This window comes from Callospermophilus lateralis, chromosome 10 (assembly GCF_048772815.1).
Source record: "Callospermophilus lateralis isolate mCalLat2 chromosome 10, mCalLat2.hap1, whole genome shotgun sequence".
Lineage (NCBI taxonomy): Eukaryota > Metazoa > Chordata > Mammalia > Rodentia > Sciuridae > Callospermophilus > Callospermophilus lateralis.
In genome coordinates this window covers 128,937,780-128,959,911 of record NC_135314.1, presented here as the reverse complement: position 1 = coordinate 128,959,911, position 22,132 = coordinate 128,937,780, and the positions used below count along the sequence as shown (strand labels likewise).

Genomic DNA, 22,132 nt, shown 5'->3' with positions numbered 1-22,132 from the left:
TCAACAGTTTTGCACATGGCCAATAACTGGGTCACAGAGGAGGAGATACAGACACTCTCGGAGGGGGAGGGGGAGGGGGAGGAGAGTACTTCCTCCCAGTCCCATTTCTCAAGAAGGGATGAGTTAACACTTGGATCATACCTTTCTAAGGCCAGCAGAGACAATGCACTATATAAGGACACAAGGACTTGCCTTCTTATCGAGAAAACTTCTCCAGAATGGATGAGTTGGCGCTTCGAACTCAGAATACATGAGCTCCTTTAGATGGAACATGCTTCTCGTGAATTACTAATTGGGGTCTTTCCTGCTCTACTTTTCCATGGCATTGACCTCAGGTTTAAGAAGTTCAGAGGGTCATACTAAGACAATTAAACTGGGCCAAGGGAGAAATGGGCTTCTTTTTTTTTTTTTTCATATGGCGGCCCAATATGAAAATAGATGTTTCAGGAAGGTCAAAGGGGGATAAAATGTCCTTGAAAGTCAGCCATCATAACTATGAAAAAAATATAGTGTTGCCAAATTAATTTTTATTCAGTTATTTCCTCAAAGTTTTATCTTAGGAATAAGATGATCTCAAGATCCCTATAGCCTTAAAGAAAAAAGACAAATTCGTTTAAATGAAAACACATGTTGAAGGAAACATTTATATGGGAAAATTTACATGAAACTTTGGATTTGGGTTTTTTAGTCCAAATGTTTTTTTGAAAATTTAATCCCAATGATCTTGTGTTTGTCTTTCCACCCCTCCCAAACCTTTGGTAGGTTTCCCTTCACACCTGCCTGGTCCTGAAAACTTATCTGATCATCATTATGTATTGGCAGTGCAAAAGTGCATGTGTCTCTGTTATCCAGGGAATTGATATTTTAATGTTCAGCATGACCCCATGTAATGGAAACACCAGCAATTAAAAAAAAAAAAAACAGTTTGGGGACTCTCCAAAGCTAATCCATATTGACTTTTCCTTCCCTTCCTCTTCTAGAATGCAAGCGGATTGAAATTCTGGATGTTGTGTTTGTGATCGATAGCTCTGGCAGCATTGATTACGATGAATACAATATCATGAAGGACTTCATGATTGGCTTAGTGAAAAAAGCTGATGTTGGAAAGAACCAGGTCCGGTTTGGAGCCCTGAAGTACGCTGATGACCCAGAGGTACTCTTTTATCTGGGTGATCTTGGCACAAAATTGGAGGTGATTTCAGTGCTCCAGAATGACCAGCCCCTGGGGGGCAACACTTACACAGCGGAGGCACTAGCCTTCTCAGACCACATGTTCACTGAAGCCAGGGGCAGCCGCCTGCACAAGGGGGTCCCCCAAGTCCTCATCGTGATCACCGATGGGGAATCTCACGATGCCGATAGACTCAATGCCACTGCCAAGGCCTTGCGGGACAAAGGCATTCTCGTCCTGGCTGTGGGCATTGCTGGTGCCAATCCTGTGGAGCTGTTAGCTATGGCAGGATCAAGAGATAAGTACTACTTTGTGGAGACTTTTGGAGGCCTGAAGGGGATCTTTTCAGATGTCTCAGCCAGTGTCTGTAACTCTTCAAAAGTTGGTAAGCCTTGTCCATCAAGTTTTTCCTTATTATTAACATGGGGCCAATTGAGGGAGATGCCAAAGCGATAGTCCTTAAGGGAGAAGTTTTCCAGAGAAGAGAATGAGCCAAACTTGTTTCAGCAGACTCCTCTACTCTGAGATTCCGGAACGTGGGAAAACCTCAAGGTCACTGTGTTCAGCCTCCTCCCTCAAAAGAAGTACCTTCTCCAACTTCCTAATCACTTTTCCTAAGCTGTTCTAATGATGAGGAACTCACAAGTTTGGAACAGGCTTTATTTATTAAATCACAGGTTATTCTACCCACTAATTTTTCTCCCTGGTTTACATAAGAAATACAATTCTATCTCGAAGAATCAGTATGAAATCTTCTTGTCTCCATGGTTAGGAATCCCCTGTTTATTCACTTATTTCTAATATGGCACAAGTTCATCTAAAATGTCATCTTACACTTTGGGGTTAGAGGGAGATTATGTGTTACTAAAATGTCTTAGTATTTTTCCCAAGATATATTTTACTGAAAAAAAAAAACCACTGTTTTTATTAGATGAATGGCTGTTAATGCACAATTTCAACATCTTAGTGCCGTTCTTTTCTCAAAATCATTTTAGGTTTTCTAGTTTTCGTATGCCTTGCATCCATAGAACACAACTACCATCTTTTTCTTTGATGAAACTAACAGAAAAACAGTACTTGCTTTCCTTTATTGGAATCTGAAATGAAGGAGTTTAATGAGCTGACCCAGTCCTGAAGGCTCTCCTGTATTTCTTTTGATGTCTTCCTTATCTGGATGGCAGGAATCTCAGATACCTTTAATCTTCTCTGAGGTGACAATAAGAAGTAATTAAGTTGGGTCAGTGGTGGGATCACTGGGGAATTCTGGGAAATGATAATGCTTACCAGAAAGCCAAGGATCACACAGCACTGTGTGCCAAGTATAACTCGCTCATTGGCCTCTTATCCTTTTTGTTTCTGATTTGCTGTATTAATACCAGAAAAGTAGCTCTAACATACTAAATTGTTTACTCAAAAATATTTTTTTCCCTCAGGTAGGTATTTTTTGCCTACATATCAAAAAGAGGGCTGAAAGAGGAGGAAAATCAACTAGATATACACCAGAAGGCATGCTCTTAAGTCCTCCCATTGATTCGACCTAATAAACCAGAAAAATATTTATTGGCTCAACTGGCCAGAGAGGCCAAGTCAATAACGTGAACCATCTGTTTCTGTTTGAATTCCTCAATGGATATGTGTTATTTTGTTTTTTCCTTGCTGTGCTACTACTGTCCCTGGGCTTTCTGGAAGGGTTAAGACTAGATTGCAGATGAGAAAAAGTTTTTTTTCTAGCACCATTCCCAGCTCTCTGGCATGTCAGAAAAGAAAATGGTGTCAGACCAAATGGACAAGCCAAGAGAAATATCAAGAGATGTGTGAGTAGTTCATGCCTGTGTTGCCTTTATGAACTGATCCTTTGTTTTTACTTCCTTCTCCAATTAATGTGACCAGAAAGTAGCATTAAGATAAGAAACCACTTTCAGAAATATTGTCTCTATGTGGCTGTAAACATTTAATTTACTTTTGGTGGATGAAAGGAAAACGAATACTCTGGTTTTTGTCATTGTGGTTCCGTTTCCTCTCCTTTGTAGATTGCGAAATTGAAAAAGTAGATCTTGTTTTTCTCATGGATGGTTCAAATAGCATTCACCCAAGTGACTTCAAGAAGATGAAGGAATTTTTAGCATCTATCGTTCAAGACTTTGATGTCAGCCTCAACAGAGTGCGCATAGGAGCAGCCCAGTTTAGCCATACCTACCGGCCAGAGTTTCCACTGGGAACATTCACGGGTGAAAAGGAGATATCATTTCAGATTGAAAACATCCAGCAAATCTTTGGATACACACACATTGGCGCTGCACTCCGGGAGGTGGGGCATTACTTTAGGCCAGACATGGGCAGTAGGATCAATGCAGGTACCCCGCAGGTGTTGCTGGTCCTCACAGATGGCCAGTCCCAAGACGAAGTGGCTCAGGCTGCTGAAGAGCTGAGACGCAAAGGTGTTGACATCTACTCGGTGGGCATCGGAGATGTGGATGATCAGCAGCTCGTTCAGATTACTGGGACAGCACAAAAGAAGTTGACAGTTCATAACTTTGATGAACTGAGAAAAGTCAAAAAAAGGATTGTTCGCAACATCTGCACCTCGGGGGGTGAGAGCAGTAAGTATTTAATAAGTTCTTCATTTTTCATCTCTCCACTGACTTCACTCACATTTTCCTCAGGCTCTATGTGCATCCCCTGGGGTTGCTCGGAGAACTTAGGTTTGTGCCTCTGGTTTTCACATTTATTATTTTTTTCACAGTTATCAAGTATTTTTGTGACTTGTGGATTGAGAAACAGCATGTTTGGGATTCTATATCTTTTTTTCACCCTCCATCCTGGGTGAGCATTCTCAGAGCCCCCTCTGAGAATGGAGAGCCTCAGCTTCAGAGGGTGTGAGGACAGGGCCATTGTTCACAGTCTGGCTGGTTTCAGAGGTTGAAGGACATTTTCAAATGAGTAAAGACTTATGATGTTGGTTATCTGGCAGTTGAGCCTACAGGACCTCCAAGTGCCATGGGTACAGATATGGGAATTCATATCTTTGTTATGAAATTATACCACAGAAACTAATAAATATCTTCACACATTAGCATATTTTTACACTGTCCCAATAGGTGGAAGTAAAGTGTCTTGAAGGAGAGTAACTATTTTTTTTTTACTTATCATAAAGGCACTCTCCAGGTTGGCTGTGATTCTAAGTATGCCTGGTAAACATTAACTCCAGATTTCCACCAAGGAAAAGAAAGCCACAGGACATCAAGACAGGACATCTGCAGACAGATAGCCAACTACAAAGTCCCTGCTCCAGCCAATTTTTCTTGGTCAGGTTGCTTAACTTCTCTAACTTTAATCGTCTCACCCATGGAATGCGAATAATAGCATCACCTGGTTTAAAAAGATCACTGTGAGGATTAAATGAGAAATCACATATTTAAACTTTACTTTGAATAAGCATGACACCTTGGGATGTAATTATAAAGTCACTTCATTTTTGTCCACCACTGACCCATTAAATTTATTCATGGGGGCTAGCTCTTCCCTTGCCCCTAATCATTTCTGAGAAATAAATGAACCTCCTCTTGGTGATTAATATGTCTATCTCAGTGTAGCTATTAAAACTTTAAACTTCATCCAAGGTTATTCCACTTTCCAGCTGGCCACAGACTGGTCACCTGCCATCAGAGAAGAGGCCATACACAGTTGACATTTTGCTCATGGTTCCCGTCTTTTACTGCTGTCCTTTCTCTTAGACCCTGCCCCCACCTTGCTAAAACTGGTTTCTTGCCATTCCAGAATGGGGTGGGGAAGGGAGAGGAGGTCCATAGAAGTTTTTACTTGATAATACTTGTCAGGAATTGGTTTTCTTTGATGATAGCCAATGTCCAAAGCTGGGTCCATTTGTGAGTCCTTCAAAGATCCTCTGTCCTATCCCCCATCATCCTTCCTCCCCACCCAAAATCCATTTCTGGGGGTATCTCTCAACTATAGCTCCTTTGAGGAAGTCAAATATGTCTGAATTCTAGATGGTCCCTGATCCCTTCCTCAGTCTCTGAGCCTCTGGTGATGCTTCTGGCTTTATTCTACCGAGGTCTGTCTGCACTCCCCCCACTCACCGGCCCCTAGATAGGCTTCTTGGATGGGAGATGAGAGGAGCCCCAATACCTCTTTCTTATACTCAGCCATATCAGTTCCACCAGGAACAGTAGCATGTCACTTGCCCCAGTAAACACTGGAAATTGCAGCCCTGTGTCTCACTCCTTAGAGTTTTCCAGGCTTAAGTTATCTCTGAAAAATCCTCTCTCTTGTCTTAGAGGAAATTCTCTCCTGTGTGTGTGTGTGTGGTGTGTGTTTGTGTGTGTGTGTGTGTGTGTGTGTGTGTGTGTGTGTAAGAGCTCCCAATGCACCAACAGTGCTCTCCATAAATGTTCTTCTTAGCTCCAATCTCATCTTTTATAAGACCCAGTGTGGAGGTTTACAGTTAAGAGCCCCACCATTGACTAAAAACTGTCTTTGTACTTCCTGCTTTATGATCTACTCATACTTTGGAATGTATCTGATTTCCTCGGCCAAACCTTCTCCATCAATTTCCTGTTTTCACATGAAATATCCATTTCTAGTTATTAGGCAGAAAATTATCTTAAAACAATTTAGTTTCTACTTGAGTGCATAACAAAAAATCATGCGGAACATAAAATACAAAAATATAAACTACAAGTAGTGAATGAGTTATCTTTAAAGGAAATAGCTGTGAATGCAAAAAAAAATTAAATAAGGAAAGTACTCTGTATTAAGATAAACTTGAAGTCATTACTCCAGCAAGCAGGAATGTGAGAGCTTTGGATCCAAGCTATGAGCTGAGGACTGATGAGTCTGGAATGAGCACCGATAAACCTTCAAAGGCCTATGAGAATATATTAAGGGATGCCAGTTCTTTAATGCAATATAATAAATCCTCAAATCAGACAGTAGCTTGGTGTGACTCAAACAAACAAAGCTTAGAGCCTGAACATTCTGCTTCTCATTTTACTTATTCTTTTGGTGATGGAAATGGAACCAGGGCTTCACACATGCTAGGTAAATACTCCACCACTGAGCTACACTCCCATTTGCTCTGCTTTTTATCAAAAAAATATGCTTAACTTTGAAGAAGTCACTAGCTTTTCTGAGTCTTTGTTTTCTCATTTTTAAAGCTAACTCATCTCTAAGAGTTTCTCCGATTGTAGACTGTGATGCAGAATGCAAAAGTAAAGTCAACTGCATGGAAATATTAAGGATCTTACTGAGAATCAATATCCTTTTGAGCATCTCTGAAGGGTCAAGCCTAGAGCTCTAAGAACTTCAACTGTTATTATCTCATTGACTCTCCTAACACCCTATATGATGTGGAAACAAGGACTGGAGATGTAACTCAATGGTAAAGCACTTGCCTAGTATGTCTGAGGCCCTAGGTTCAATTCCCAGCACCACCACCTAAATAAATAAATGAATGAATGAATGAATGAATAAATAAATAAATAAATAAAACTATGGATATTGAAACTCAAAGGAATGTTGGTAGTCTGGTCCAGATCATACAAAAATAATAGATAAAGCACATTTTGAAATCTAAGTCTGTCTGATCCCAACCTCTTCCACCCTAGTCTTTTATTAAATTAACCTGTTTTTTTTTAAAATTTTTTTTAAAGAGTGAGTGAGAGAGGGAGAGAGAGAGAGAGAGAGAATTTTTAACATTTATTTTTCAGTTCTCGGCGGACACAACATCCTTGTTTGTACGTGGTGCTGAGGATCGAACCCGGGCCGAACGCTTGCCAGGCGAGCGCGCTACCGCTTGAGCCACATCCCCAATCCTAACCTGTTTTCTTGATGTAGTTGTTGTGCAGATTATCTGGGGCTGACAGTATAAAGAATGAGTGTCAAAGTGTTGTGCTTCACCAATTAATAGCTGGGGTTGATGAGGACGTCAGGGATTAATATCCTTGAAATTGTTTCCACGAGCTGCCGCTTCCGAAGGAAACCACCTGCTGCTAAGTTGTCACTTCCAACAGCACAGCACAGTCTAGCAGCAGGACTAGTAACCCGCATGACCTGTCATCCTTGGCCACCCAGGAAGTGATAAAATGGGGTGGCTCAACATATGGACTCCCGACAAGCCTGGATCTAAATCCCAAGCATGAGATCCAGTCATAACTGTGAGACCTTGGGCAAACTTCTCTAGGTCACAGCTTCTTCCTCTACAAAATGAACATTATAAGAGATTCTGCTTGTTTCCTGTTATATAAGGACAAGTGAGACCATGAGTGGGAAGTGCTTGGTAAATGCCCAATAAGTATAATAAGTGTAACTTTAGTAATAACTTGTTACACTTATTGAGCATTATTGTCAGTCTCTGTTATAAAAACTGGAGTAACGGGGTTAGTTTGTAGGAGAAAATTTACTAAGTGTTCTTTGGCTTAGCAACTTTATTGTATTTTCTTAAGACCCTCAGTTTAGACAGTGTGAAGATAATTTTTATTTTTCTATTATTTTATTTATTTATTATTTTTCTTTTGCCTTATTGGGGATCAAACTTAGGGCCTTACACCTGCTAGGCAAGTGCTCTACCACTAAGCTATATCCCCCAACCCCAAAATTTCAATATTTTAACATTTCAGAACTATGTTCAAATTTATTTTTTTATTTATTTTTTTTAATATTTATTTTTTAGTTATCGGCGTACACAACATTTTTGTTTGTATGTGGTGCTGAGGCTCGAACCCGGGTCGCACGCATGCCAGGCGAGCGCGCTACCGCTTGAGCCACATCCCCAGCCCTATGTTCAAATTTAATATGCCAAATTATCCTACATAGATAAACTCCAAAGTCTGATTTATAACCTTCACCCAAGCTTACTCTCCTGATTTTTCTCTGGAGGTTGGTTACTCTGTCTACCTAGAGGAAACTTGGACAGTTTTCAGGATGGGAATGTCCAGTCTTTTTGGCATGGAGCCCTGAGTAGGTAGCAAAAGAGTCAGAAATACTTCTCATCTTTTGCACCTGTAATCATGGACACATGGATCAAAAGGCCTATTTGAATAGAATGAGGTCAGAGGAAACTTAAGGATTTATTTGATTCAAGGAATGTGAGAAGTACAAGGGGAAAATAGAAAATAGTTTCCAACTTTTCTTGACAAGGAGCTCTTTATGTTCCTGCTTTTGCTGGATGCTCTAGAAACAGAACTCAGAGCAAAACTTATGTGCTAATACTTTATTGGAAGTGCAATAAAGTAAAGCAAGACTGAGGAGCAGAAGTGCAGGAAAGAAGGGAAAGTGAATACAAGGGGGTACATTGCCAGGCTACCCATGGCTTCTTAAGAAAGCACAACTGGCACATTGGCCATGCAAAAACATTACCAGAGACCCTGCAGAACCACTGCCCAGACCAGGCCAGCATGGGGAGTAAAAGAGAGGATGCATCTTTCCATCTATGTCTCTTGGTTAGACATTTACCCCACGGAGAGTTTGCCTTCTCACCCTACTGGGTGGTGTTATCCAGCTTCTTTGGGAAACTGCAGAGGAAACCAGCAACAGGATGCACCACGCAACACATGTGGGATTGGAAGTAGGAAAGGAGCCAGAGCCTTCTTGACTTCACCTGGGTTACATGCATGTGGGCACCACTGCAGCCCTCTTGCAATGAACACAATGGAGACCCTGTCAAACCTGACCCTCACCCCCCATGTGTTAGGGGACCAAATGGTGGAAGTTGTGGTTCCTCAGTGGACAAAGTCATAATTCTGTGCAGAGGGAGAAAACAGATATGGGAGTTATAGAAACTGGGACTGTAATAGTACCTAACTGTATTTCCTTGATCATTCTTTCTCATTTTTCTTCAAAGATACACCTTATTTCAAAGACCCCGTACAAATCTGTCTCCTCCCCAGCTGATAACTACCAACAGGCCCACTTTCCCCACTAGAATCTGTCTTCAAATCTTCTGAATACACCGTAGCCTCTGAGCAGTGTTTCTTAAGACTAAGAATCTGCCATCACCAACTCTAACTTATAAGGACTCTTTTTAAAGACTCAGATAATTACAATCAGCTTCGGGATCTGGCTGGAAAACCACAAGACTGTCCAGTCCAATCTACGCTTTTTTGTTCTTTTGTGTTTTTATTTTGAAATACATAATCCCTTTATCTTTATGTCAAGAAAAGTAATGCCTAGAGAGGGCAAGAGATCTGCCCAAATTCGTTTAGCAGTAACAGAGTCATGGCCAGCCCATGCCTGAAACGAAGCCTCCTGTCTTCCCAAGGACCTGCCCCCTGGGCACCCACACTGGGGGGACTAGGTGAAGGCTCAGAATGCCACTTTTACTTATCTCTCTCTCTTTTTAAATTTTTTTCCTCTGTAGCCTGTGGATTACCTTCTTAATTTTCTTTTATTGCTCTTCTCTATTCCCATTTCTGTTATCCTAGTTTAATTCCTCATTATAGCTCATAAATCAATTTTAGCCTTCTCCCTAGCTCACATCCAAAACTGCCTCTGCCTCCAGTTCATTTGAATCACCTTTGCTGGATTCATTCCAAAGTACAACTTCTGTTGTGGAAGACTCTAGGCCTCAAGACTTCCAAGGGCTCCTGATTTAGGGCAGTTACCTCTGTAGCATTTTCAGGGCCCACTGCCTGGGAACCCACTCGATCAGTAGGGCCTCATCACTATTGTATTTAGACACCCGGCTGCTCACACAATTTGTTGGCTAAATTCTATTCCTTTGCTCACATTATTATGAGATCATTTATCTTAGTTACTGACTGGTTTTCTTTCCAGAGGTTAAAACAATTCCACAATAAAAATTTCAATCTCAAGTCAAGAGAAGATATAAATTTAAGAGGTTTTTGGAAAGGACACACTCTGATGTTTCCTTCTAACTGCTTTCTTCTTCTTATCCTGCTTTTCTAGTATCCAAGAAGAGAATTTCTAATAAAGTAAAAGATAGAAAACTAAGAAGGCCACTCTTCTAGATGTTTTGATAACATATTGACTTACCTTAAATCTCATGGTGAAAATTGATAATCTAATAAAGCTTTTATTTTCCTTCACTTACCTCCTTTCTCATTGAAAAAAAAATCAAGTTATGGTCCTTGTTTTAAGAACTGAAGTTGACATTTTGGTTTCAAAGATTTGCAAATGTCCAACTAGCCAGGGTATCTGGGAAGAAATGTAGGCAGGCATCGTCCTTACAAAACACACCTGAAAAACTGCTGATCTAAGCAAAGCAAATCAAAAAGCACTCATGCTACTTATTGTATCAAGCAAACTGTACATGTTGTTTGCTGGAAAAGGTTGGAATGTTTAACCAACTTAAAAAATCTTGAAGAAAAAGAGTGTGTTGTATGATTTTATCCTTTAATTACTACCTTTAGGAAGCTCAGCTTAAAACATCAAACCCATTCTGATTTTTCAAATGCTTAATTTGTCCTGATGTTAAGGATAAGGGCAAAGTCCTTTAAATGAAACACTTCTCCGAGTACCTCTAGATTCAAAAATAGAAGTACCCTTATCTTCCTGAAGGGCTGAGTGCTTGCAGGGCCACCTTTGACATGATCAAATATGGAGGATTGGATTGCGACTTTCTTTACTTGTAGGACTTAAACAAAGCAAAATCTCAGGGATTTTTTGTTTTGTTTTTATTTGTTCCAAGGGAGGAATTAGAGGTCCAAAGGAGGAATTAGAGACCCTTTTTGGAAAAATAAATCATCAAAACAAATCCTCTGAGATTTCTTTTATTCTGAATTATTTTCTGTATTCAAAATGTTTTTACATTTCCCTTATATTTATTCAAATTTAATATCTACTAAAAGACCTCAGTTGATAAATAGCATGATATGAGTTTCTTGCTTTGTTAACATTTCCACAACATACTTTGGAGATATTTAAATGACTTTGCCTATTTAAAGGGGATTATTTCAATGGCTACAATAAAATCTTTCAGAAATGTGGTTGCTATAGAACCATCTAGATCATACATCAGATAAAAATCATAATACATTTATACTATTACAGGTTATAAAGCAATGGTTCTGAGTTTCCTCCATTCCCCCTTTCTTGTTTTCCAACTTCATACCTGGAATCGAAATAAAAATTCCAAGAGCCTAGAATCAGTCAAGTAAAAGTTTGCTGATTTGGTAAGACATGCTTTTCCCTTGAATCCTAGATTGTTTTGTGGATATTGTGGTTGGATTTGACATCTCAACTCAGCTGAAAGGGCAGACTTTTCTGGAAGGCCAGCCTTGGATGGAAACCTATCTTCAAGACGTCTTACGTGCCGTCAGCTCCCTCAATGGGGTAAGCTGTGAGGTGGGCACAGAGACTCAGGTCAGTGTGGCTTTCCAAGTGACAAATGCCATGGAAAAACATTTCCCCAAGTTTGAGATCTACAGTGAAAACATCCTGAACAGCTTGAAGGGGGTGACAGTTAGAGGCCCGTCTCTTCTCAACGCAAACCTCTTGAGTTCCCTGTGGGACGCGTTCCAGAATAAGTCGGCGACTCGGGGAAAGGTAACCTGGCTTGATTTTATTTGTTGCTGTGTGATTGCAATGAACTTCTTTGACGCGTCTTTCTTTCCTTTTTGAACACATTCCAGGTGGCCCTTTTATTTTCAGATGGATTGGACGACGATGTTGAAAAGCTTGAACAAAAATCAGATGAACTTAGAAAAGAAGGTACTGGACAGGTGCGGGGGAAGTGGCACTTATTAACTTTACAATCTCAGAGCCCACCTCTTGCTCTTAAGTTCCCAGGCACTCAAATAACCCTGAACTTGGCAGTCTTTCTACTTTGTATGCACCCAAGAGAACACATGGACCCTGAGAACATTTTGACATCTGCTTTCTTCCTCCTCTGTGTGTCGGAAACAGCTCTGAATACCATGTGCAGTCCCCCTGTCTTGTATCACTGTGTTTCTTCTTTCCAACCTTTCTTGGAGAAGGTTTCTTTTCCCCTTACCCTGCATTATCTAATATTTCTACATCTTTAGTGTCAACGAAAGCAAATGGGATATTTCTCCTTGACCAAGGAATATGAGAGTTGGATTATTTTCTTCTAGAAGTGGCAAGCATTGCTGGACATGTTTATTCATGTTTGGGGGCTTTATAACCAGTTCCTTCCTTCCGACCACAGATGGACCAACCATGGCCTTGGTGAGGTACTAAAGCTCTGGCACCAGGTTTTTAGCTTTAAGAACCAATGGCCAGTCTAACTTATTGTCAGTTCTTCTTACAATGTGGATCAGCGGAGGCAAAAGGATCCAAGTGTTCTTTCTGGTTTGACTAAGAATGGAAACACTCTCTTGTAAGTGGGCGTTACTGTTGGTCCACCCTGGTCCCCTTTATTGGCAGGACCACCCATCTGCCAACTACGGTTGAGTATTGGCTACTAAAAAGTCACAGCTTACTCAGTCTTTGAAGAATTAGACGTGGCCAGAGGGAGCCACCTCACCTGGGAGGTTGCTCCCCACCCCATCCCTGGGCAGCAGATATAGTAGGAAGATTTGAACCTTTGCCTCAAAGTGTGCAATTTGTGCTCCAGAGCTCCCTGGGATCAGGCTAACCTTAGACTCAAGCTGAAATACTATCTTGCTCAGCTTCTTTTCCTGCCCTACCCTTATTCCTTATACCTTTTTCTTAGAGTTCTTCCTCAAAAAATTGTATGCATCAAGTTCTCATCTCAGGCTCTGCCTCTAGGGAAACTGACCCAAGATACCTGCCCCATAGGTTCACTAGTAGAGGCTGACTGGACTTCATCTTTTCTGTTTGGTTCTCTCCCCTCAATCTTCAATAAATTGCAAAGTTCTCTGAACTTAACAGCTTTTATTTCACCCTTCGTAGAACACTCTTTATCAAGCCTTTGATCATGAACTTGTTAATTAGGATTTTAATTAAGATTGAGAACAGGAGCACTTAGTTTGGGTGGGCACTTTTGTAGAAGCCATTGTTCTTTTTAATCATCTCAGCTTTCCTTCTGTGGGGAAAAGATGTATCTCTTTCAGACAGCATTGAAGTTTCTTCCAGGAGATGCCTTGGAAAATTCAGAATGCTAAGACCAATCCTTTCTTCCAACTCCCACTAGAAAAGTAGTAAAACAGTGTTAACTTTAGAAGTTATATTTTTTTTAAATAGTATTCTCAGAAATTTAGAATCTTTGAAAAATAGCTCAAGGAATGAAGTCTCTAATGTTCTCTAAAAGGCGTCAAATGGCTCTCAATATGGAACAGAAGTACCCCTGGCTTCATATATGACATTAGTGGATGGATCCTAAGATCTATTACCTAGAAGAGCCACCTTAATTTGAGGTCACATATATACACATGTAAACTACACAATCATCATGTAACAAAAGGAGACAAGAGAAAAGGATCCTCGATAGCATATAGTTTCAAAACTTTTCTTTGTGGGCTGAAGTTGGAATCAGTTTATTTAATTTTTTAAAATTGGATACCCTAGAATCTACTCAGTGATTCTTTATTCTCCCAAGTTTTGAAATCTCTTCTTTCTTCATTCCTTCTTAGGAATTGAAGACAACGTACTTAAGATACTATGACTCGCTTACTGGTTGAGTCTAAAGGGAACATGGCTGGAGTCTCCTGAGAAAAGCAGTTTTAAATAATAATTATATGCATATTTCCTGAAAGTTAACAATCCCATGTTTCTTGTGACTCTTCAATTTTTACCTTTCCTGGAACTTAACAAGAAAAATATGAGATGTGAGAAGACTTTCCCCCCCATTATAAATAGACTTATAAGCATGCCTTCTCACTCTTGCTCATCTCCAATTGGTGTGTACAGCTCTTCCTATCCCAACCCACCCAACAACCTCTTTTCTTCTTCTCCCATTTTATTCCCATTCTAGAAGGGTGACCAACTGTTTTGGTTTGCTTGGGACAAGCCAGCAACTTTGAGCTCGAAAGCTAGGCAAGTCTCAGGTACCCTGGGACGAATTGGTCACCTTGTCAATCTTTCCTTTATTCCATTTATACCAGCCATTCCATTTTTCTCTTCTGGAACTCAAGACACTCCAATTTGCTACTGTTTACTGAGAGTAGCAACTTAATTCTTTTACTTCTTCTCTTTGTCTTTGCCTCACTTTATTCAAACTTACATCATATAAATGTACATTAGAAGTCATCTTGACTCTCAGCCAAGTCCTTAAACAACCTACTCTGGTGTGTTGAACCCAAATCCTATCCAAATAATTTCTTACCCACCTGTACTAAAATGAGAAAACTATGCCAATGGAATTGGGTTTTCATCAAACTAAACTTACTCAGCTTTAGGATTGCCTTTTATTTCATGATCATATCCTTAGTGCATTTTTGTTAAAATGTCCTTTTGAGTGCAAGGCTTCACAATTAGGCCAAGTGAAGACCTAAAAATACCAAGGTAACCAATCATTTTGTTTATTTATAAAATAGGGGTATAATCATATCCAAGAACCCAGAGGATTCTCATGTAAACCAACTTCCAGGCATGTTGTGACTATTGACAAATGGTAGCATTAGAGTGATCTATTTAATCTTCCTGTTTGCAAAATAAGTCATTGACAAACCTATGTTAGTGCTAAAAGTTTTCTTTAAAATATTCTTATTCATAAAATTCCAATCATAAACCACAGTTCCCAATGATTATATATCATCCCTTTCTAGCTGGATGATACGTTTATTATTATGAGGTCATCTAAAGATTTAACCTGCATGTAAATGACTTGGGAATTTTGTTAAAATACAAATTCTGACTCAGTAAATAGGGGATGTGGACTGAAAGTTAACAATCCCATGCTTCTTGTAACTCTTAAATTTTTACCTTTATTTTTTAAAGGATCAGTTTCTCACTTAGTTACGTACTTGATTGGAAGGTATTAGTTAGAGTGGGTACATAGCCCAAGAAATTCTGTATTTCTGAAAGCTCCTTGGTGATTGAAATGTTACAGTTTCAAGAATCATCCATGTAGTGGCAAAAATGTACAACTTTTACTTTCTTGAATTTCTCTGTAGTTTAGCATGTTCTTTGTCTTTTTAAAAATTTTGTTCTAATTAGTTATTCAGTAGGATGGTTTTTGACACATTGTACACAAATGGAGCACAACTTCTCATTCTTCTGGCTGTACATGGTACAGAGTCACACCAGTAGTGTTAATCATACTTGCGTATAGGATAATAATATCCCTCTCATTCCACTGTCCTTCCCATTCCCATAGCCCCTTCCTTCCCCTCACTCCCCTCTACCCAATCCATAGTCCCTTCATTCTTCCCTACCCATACCCCTCATTATGGATTAGCATACTCTTTTTTTTTTTTTTAACTCACTGTCCCACTTCAAATTATAAGGGTATGGAAGTTTCTATTATTATTTCCGCTTTCTCCAATTTAAAAAGTTTATTGCAATTGTGTTAGTTCTTAGATTTATATCATATGGTTAGGGTACATAGACAATAAAAATGAGTGTCCTTTTTGCAACTGTTTATTGAGAATAGCAATTTAAAAATACAAAAAGGTTAATCAATCTGCCTCACAGATTTTCTTTTCTCTCTTCCTCTCTCTCTCCCTCCCTCCCCCTCTCTCTTTTTTCCTTTTTTTCTTTTTTGCCAAACTTATCATTTGTAAACTGTGTTAAATAGGCCTGAATGCACTCATAACCGTGGCTCTGGATGGAGCTGCCTATTCAAGTGACCTGGCTGATCTCCTCTACATTGAATTTGGGAAAGGATTTGAGTACAGGACACAGTTCACTATTGGCATGAGGGATCTTGGGAGTCGGCTGTCAAAGCAGCTGGTAAGTTATTCAGAAAAGACTGAACATTTTAAAATTTCAGTTATCTTGTGTATACCTTTCATATTTATGTGTATGCATTTGAACTAATTCTGATCATTTGGGGAGTGGAGAGAGGCTTTTCAGTATCAGTGAGCAGCCTAAAAGTAAGGGGTGTTTGAAAAAAATATAGTTTAGTAGAGATAGGTCAAAACATGCTTAAATGATAAGTTTGGCAAAAAAGGAAAAAAGAGAGAGGGGGAGGGAGGGAGAGAGAGAGGAAGAGAGAAAAGAAAAAAAGAAGAAGAAAACAAATATTTAAATAGCACTGGCAATCCTGTCCAAATTATAGGAGCATGAGTGCCAAAGAGAATTTGAGATACAAACATGATTCTGCTGTTCCCTCTCTTCCCTCCACCAGTCAATTTCACAATCCTTGCAGATCTAAACATCCAGCTCACCTTGCTGTGTATGATTCTAATGTTGAAGATATGTTTTTCTCAGCAACATGGCTTGTGAGAGCAAATTCCATATAGAGCTCAACCCGAGCAAGCAATCTGCTCTAATGCAGGAGAAACAATGTCAATGAACACCATATGATCTATTTTATGAGCAAGTAAAAGATTTTCACAGTTTGTCTTCAGCTTTGAGATTCTCACTGTATGTTCTATTTTTTAGACTCTGATGCCTATAAATGATGCATCTTAATGCCATTTCTTTCAGAAACATGCAGAGTTTTGAACTTGAGTGGTGGAACATTACCAAGCTTTGTGACACTATTTTTTTCTTTGATGTATAGCTAATAATTTGTAATTTGTTTATATTTTATAAGAAATATATTTGTTTATATTTTTCAGAAATGCTAGTTCCTGCTTTTTATACCATAGAATTTGTATACAAATAGATGTTTAAACACAAATTTTTTCAGTGTAGTAATTACATAAAAATAATTACAAAAACTATTATGGAAGTTTTGTTGTAATTCCTATCCTGTATGTATTTTTTTGTGTCTTGTACTCTTTGTATTGTACTCTCTGTATTGCTAATTCGTAGAGGAAGTTATTCTTCAAAACAAGCTTATAAGTTTTTAGATATCACATAAATGAAACAATGTATAAAAAATATTAATTTTAGAAGTAGATCAATTTTAATCCTCATAGTGCTAGGTTCAATGCTGGATGTGACTGACCCAAAGAAAATTAGAATATCTAATATGAAACCATAGAATTCATTTTGTTGTCATTGTTTGGTTTTACATATTTCAATTTTCAAGTTTTATTGCTTTTTCTGAAATTTTCATGGAAAGTTTTATAATGTCATAAAAGGAATATTACATAATAGAAAGCATTCAATGGGGAAAAATCCTAAATGGTTATAACAAAAGTTGTATGTTTTTCATTGGCACTAGAAATTTAATGAGAAACTTTGCAATTCAAAGATTAATTTTATACCTCTAAAGGGAAGCATAGCATTTGCTACCAACAGAATTTTCCTAAAAATAAATCTGGTTGGTTAATTTTTAAAATGAAGAACAGTATGTCAGTTATTCAGGAAACAACTAAGTCCAGGATGAAATTCGTTCACATTTTTAAATATATAATACGATTTTTTTTAACCACTATGTCAAGAGGATTATTCTCCTCATGCCCACACCCTCTATAGCAAGTGCTTCCAAAAATTTTGGCATTTGTTTTTGAAATGCTATCAAAAGTGTTTTGGAAACGTTTACCACTGGACGCCGTTCCAAGCAGTGTTACAGCAGGTACTATCTAAAAATCCTCTGGCAGAAATATTTCACAAAATGGGGAAAGGAGAAAATAGCATGTATCCATTTTATTGCACAAAGTACTTGGGGCCGAATTATATTGACAACACCATGGTTAATGCTATGGTAGGGTGGGATGTGAAAGGGAAGCCACTCTAAAATATTAATACACAGTGAGTTGATCACGGTTAGAGTGCTACCATTTTCAGAACACAAAAATACTTTTTGAGTTGATTTGGGATTTCTCAGATAGTGGAGAATGCAGATCACAACAAAAAAAATGGGGGCAAAAGAAAACTGGATATCCTCCCTAGAGCACAATCATTTTAACAGTGAACAGATTTCTGAAACTGCTATAGAAATCTGGGTTGTGGCTCAGTGGTAGAGCGATTGCCTAGCACATGCGAGGCCCTGAGTTCCATCCTCAGCACCATGTAAAAATAAATAAAATAAAGGCATTGGGTCCAACTACGACTAAAAATTAAATATATTTTTAAAAAATTTTTAAAAAGAAATCTGGGTCATACTGTTGAGCATAAATCTGTGTGTGTGTGTGTGTGTGTGTGTGTGTGTGTGTGTGTGTAATAACTATGTTAAAAAATGTTTATGTGGTGCTGAGGATGGAACCCAGTGCCTCATATGTGCTAGGCAAGCACTCTATCACTGAGCTACGACCCCACACCTTGTGTGTGCTTTTGTGTGTGGGTGTGTGCATGATATTTGGGAAGCGATACCATCAAATGTAACATGTCTCTCGTGTCCCAAGGTCAATGTTGCCGAAAGGACTTGCTGCTGTTTGTTCTGCAAGTGCATCGGAGGGGATGGCACAACAGGAGATCCCGGTCCCCCAGGGAAAAAGGTGGTTTTTAGTTCAGCTTCATGGCTCACTTTATTTGAACTGTGGTATGTCTTGTGGACGTGGGTCTAGAAGACAATAAGGGGTGATTTTGGCTTCCAGATAGGACCTCTGTGGTAACCATTTATTACACTCTTCTTTTTATGGCCAAGTTAGATAGTTGTCAATTTTCCTTGATATGCTAAATTAGGATCTTTAAAGTTCTTATAGAACTCTCAGGAGAAATGACTGTCAAGATCTTGCTTACCCAGTGGTCAAGCAGAGGTGTCAAGGATGCAGACACTGATCCCTCAATGTTGAATAACGAAAACCTCCTCATTACCAGTTGTTCGTTTCAATTTCCATTTTTCATGATGGCAGAGTTCTAAAAATCTATTTGATATTTTGTCAGCTGAAACTCAAGCTAGATCAGGCCACTCTGCCATAGCAGATGTTAAGATGTTGATGTTTCACAGACACACACACACACAAACACAGGCCAATATTTTTTTTAAGCAGCTAACAACATTAATTCATGTATTTCCTAGCCAAAAATATGTTTATGTATCCTTACGTTAAAATATCATTTTGGACTTTAAGAAATCTTCAAATATGTAAAAACACACTGTGGGATATGTTTAATAATGATTTCAATACAAATTGTTTACATATGTGTTTGATTTCTGAATAATTTATGGATAGCGCCAGAACTCCCAAATCACCAAAGCTGTGTCTATAAAGAAAGTTTTTGGACTAATTATTTCCTGAATGCTTCAACTTCAAATAAAGAGAATGGTAGGGTAAAAACAAACAAAAACAGAGCTCAGAAAGAATAGGAAAAAGTGTGTGTGGTCTATTTTTCTACGCGTACCATAAATCCTAAATTTTTTTTTTTTAATGAAAAGAGGGTATTTGAAGTCTGTCAAGGGCAAATATAGTCATGTTTGTTTGAATGTCTGGAAGGAAACATCCGGCACTATATATAATCCTAGAGAGTCGCAGACAGTATTAAGATAGGCATGCATGAGCACACCCACACTTGAATACTGGAGACTTGTCTCAGAATTCCATCTCTTTTTAAAATATTTTTTTCTTGTTTTTATTGGTTCTTTTTAGTTATGCGTAAGAGTAGAATCCATTTTGACATAATTATAGAAGCATGGAATATAACTTGTTCTAATTCAGTCCCCAGTACCTCCCTTTCCCCTCACCTCCCCACTTCTCTCTGCTCTGCAGATCTTACTTTCTTTTACCCATAGTTTTGTTTTTTTAATTGATTTCTTGTTGATGGACCTGATGGTGAGATTCACTGTGGTATATTCACGTATGTGCATAGGAAAGTTAGGTCAGATTCATTCCACTGTCTTTCCTTGTCCCATCCCTCTCCCTTCCCTTCATTCCCCTTTGTTACACCACTGAACATCTATCCCTAACCTCTTTTGTGAAAGAGCTTCCGGATATCAAGAAAACATTTGACCTTTGGTTTTAGGGGAGTGGCTTATTTGACTTAGCATGATAGTCTCCAGATCCATTTATTTGCCAGTAAATATCATAAAGTCATTCTTCTTTATGGCTGGGTAATACTCCATTGTGTATATATATACCATATTTTCTTTATCCGTTCATATGTTGCACGGTTCCATCTCTTTTTATGTGTGTAAATACAGTCTGGGTTTGGGAGGGTGGATTTATTTTTACAAACTCTTACTACTCCACTTGAAATAAAACTGTACAGTTGAAGAAGTTTGCTTGGTGACCTCTGGATTGGGGTTGATGAAATGCTAATGTTCTTTTCCTTTTCTTGTTTCTAGGGACCCTCGGGTATTAAAGGCAGTGAAGGTTACTTGGGGGAGGAGGGCATTGCTGTAAGTCAAGGCTTTTACTCAGCTTTATTTATTCTTAAAAATATATCTACAATATGAAATGTCTTGTGTCATTTCACAGGAAGGCAAGAAAAGTCAGGTTCTAAGAATTTATGTGCAAAATCAGGTCCTTCCTAATGTTCATTGTGCTTAGCTTCTTGTGGTTTGTTAAGCTACTGTCTCCTGTTTGATCCAGGTTGCATAATGAACTCAATGCAGAATTATCTTCTTCATTAGGCAAATCAAATCAGTGCTTCTTTACCCTTTCTGGTCCATTTTGCCAAGATAAACCAATTTACCACATTGTTTATCAAAGAGCTCACCCTTCCTTCCTTCCTTTTTTCCTTTCTTTCTTCCTTCTATCCATTCATCCACACATCCATTCACTTAACTATAAGCATCTTACCATTCACTACATGGATATTTATCAATGACTCACTCATTGATACACTCATTCATTCATTTATTCATTGAGTATATATTAAGTATCTTATATGCCAGGCATAGTGCTAGGCCCTAGAAAGGAGAAAATAAAAGGAAAAAATATGGCTCCTACCTTAGGTAACTGTCATACTATGCGTAGGACAAATGAGACAATGGCTCCAGTTGCTATACACAAGAACTATTTTAGAGGTACAAAGAGGCACAGAGGAGGGTCGAAGAATAAGAACCCAAGAGCCTCCAGTACAGCCTTGGTGGGAGTTGGAGCTTGAGAGGAAAAAACTGCACAAAGGGGGTAAGACTTGGGCAGATGTTGGAAAGATGAGTAGGAACTTCTCCAGGCAAAGTTTGTGGGGAAGAACATTCTACAGAGAGAACAATATGTTCAAGGGCATACAAAAATTTGCAAGTTTGCAAAATGGCATGTGGTCAACATGGCTGGAACCCAGGACACTGCAGGAGGTGGGTAAAGTTATTGGGAGTCTGAAATACCCTACACATGTTTTGGAGGGTGTCTCCCATTGGCAATGATTGAACCAAGTTAAGCACAGGAGTAAAAATGATGGGGATGATGGGAAAGATGATCAGAAATGATTACATGCTCAGGCAATGTTTCCGGTGAGGATAAGGTAGGCGTCACAAGAAAAAGTCTTACAGTCGTGGGTGCAAAACAAGGAGCTGATAATCTTAGCTTGACACAGAATGAATAGATAGGTTAAGAAGATTGAAAAGATATGATTTGGTGACCAGCTGCAGAGAGAGAATCCAAACACAAGCAACATGAAGGTAGGATCCAAAGAAAAGCAAAGGACTGTCATCAGAATAGCTCTGATTTACTTCCAATCTTTGTTTTTAATAAGCACAGATTATTCTGGATGGTAAACCATGAACAGTCATACACATATTTTTGCAACAACAACAAAAATCTTGTGGAGTGTTCAAGAAAGAACCCAGATTCCAATAGGAGAAGCTCATCTGGATACGTGCTCTTTTTCAGGGAGAAAGAGGAGCCCCTGGACCCGTGGGAGAGCAAGGTACTAAGGGATGCTACGGCACCAAAGGTCCTAAGGTAGGAGTCGCATGAGGCATCATGCTGCCTTCTCAACACTCAGCAGTTCCCTTTTGCAAACTAACTTCTGCCATCCTTTCTATTTTCAGGGAAGCAGAGGACTAAATGGACAGGAGGTATGGCCCAGGCCCATTCATTTATCTATTATCTAGAAATATTTTTTTTGTCATTATTGCTGACCAGTAGATCATACCACTGAAGTTTCTGTTGACCTTCTTTTCCT

General features: G+C 39.0%; 1 protein-coding gene across 1 annotated transcript in view; it reads left to right on the top strand.

The window, feature by feature from the left end:
• Col6a6 (collagen type VI alpha 6 chain) overlaps positions 1 to 22,132 on the top strand; it is a 102,999-nt gene that overhangs the window by 9,722 nt on the left and 71,145 nt on the right. Inside the window, exons 6-14 of the mRNA XM_076868439.2 lie at positions 981 to 1,556; positions 3,202 to 3,771; positions 11,349 to 11,692; positions 11,779 to 11,857; positions 15,807 to 15,961; positions 18,469 to 18,561; positions 20,349 to 20,402; positions 21,838 to 21,909; positions 21,999 to 22,025. Coding sequence (XP_076724554.2) covers positions 981 to 1,556; positions 3,202 to 3,771; positions 11,349 to 11,692; positions 11,779 to 11,857; positions 15,807 to 15,961; positions 18,469 to 18,561; positions 20,349 to 20,402; positions 21,838 to 21,909; positions 21,999 to 22,025 — 1,970 coding nt within the window. The remainder of the gene's footprint in view (positions 1 to 980; positions 1,557 to 3,201; positions 3,772 to 11,348; positions 11,693 to 11,778; positions 11,858 to 15,806; positions 15,962 to 18,468; positions 18,562 to 20,348; positions 20,403 to 21,837; positions 21,910 to 21,998; positions 22,026 to 22,132) is intronic.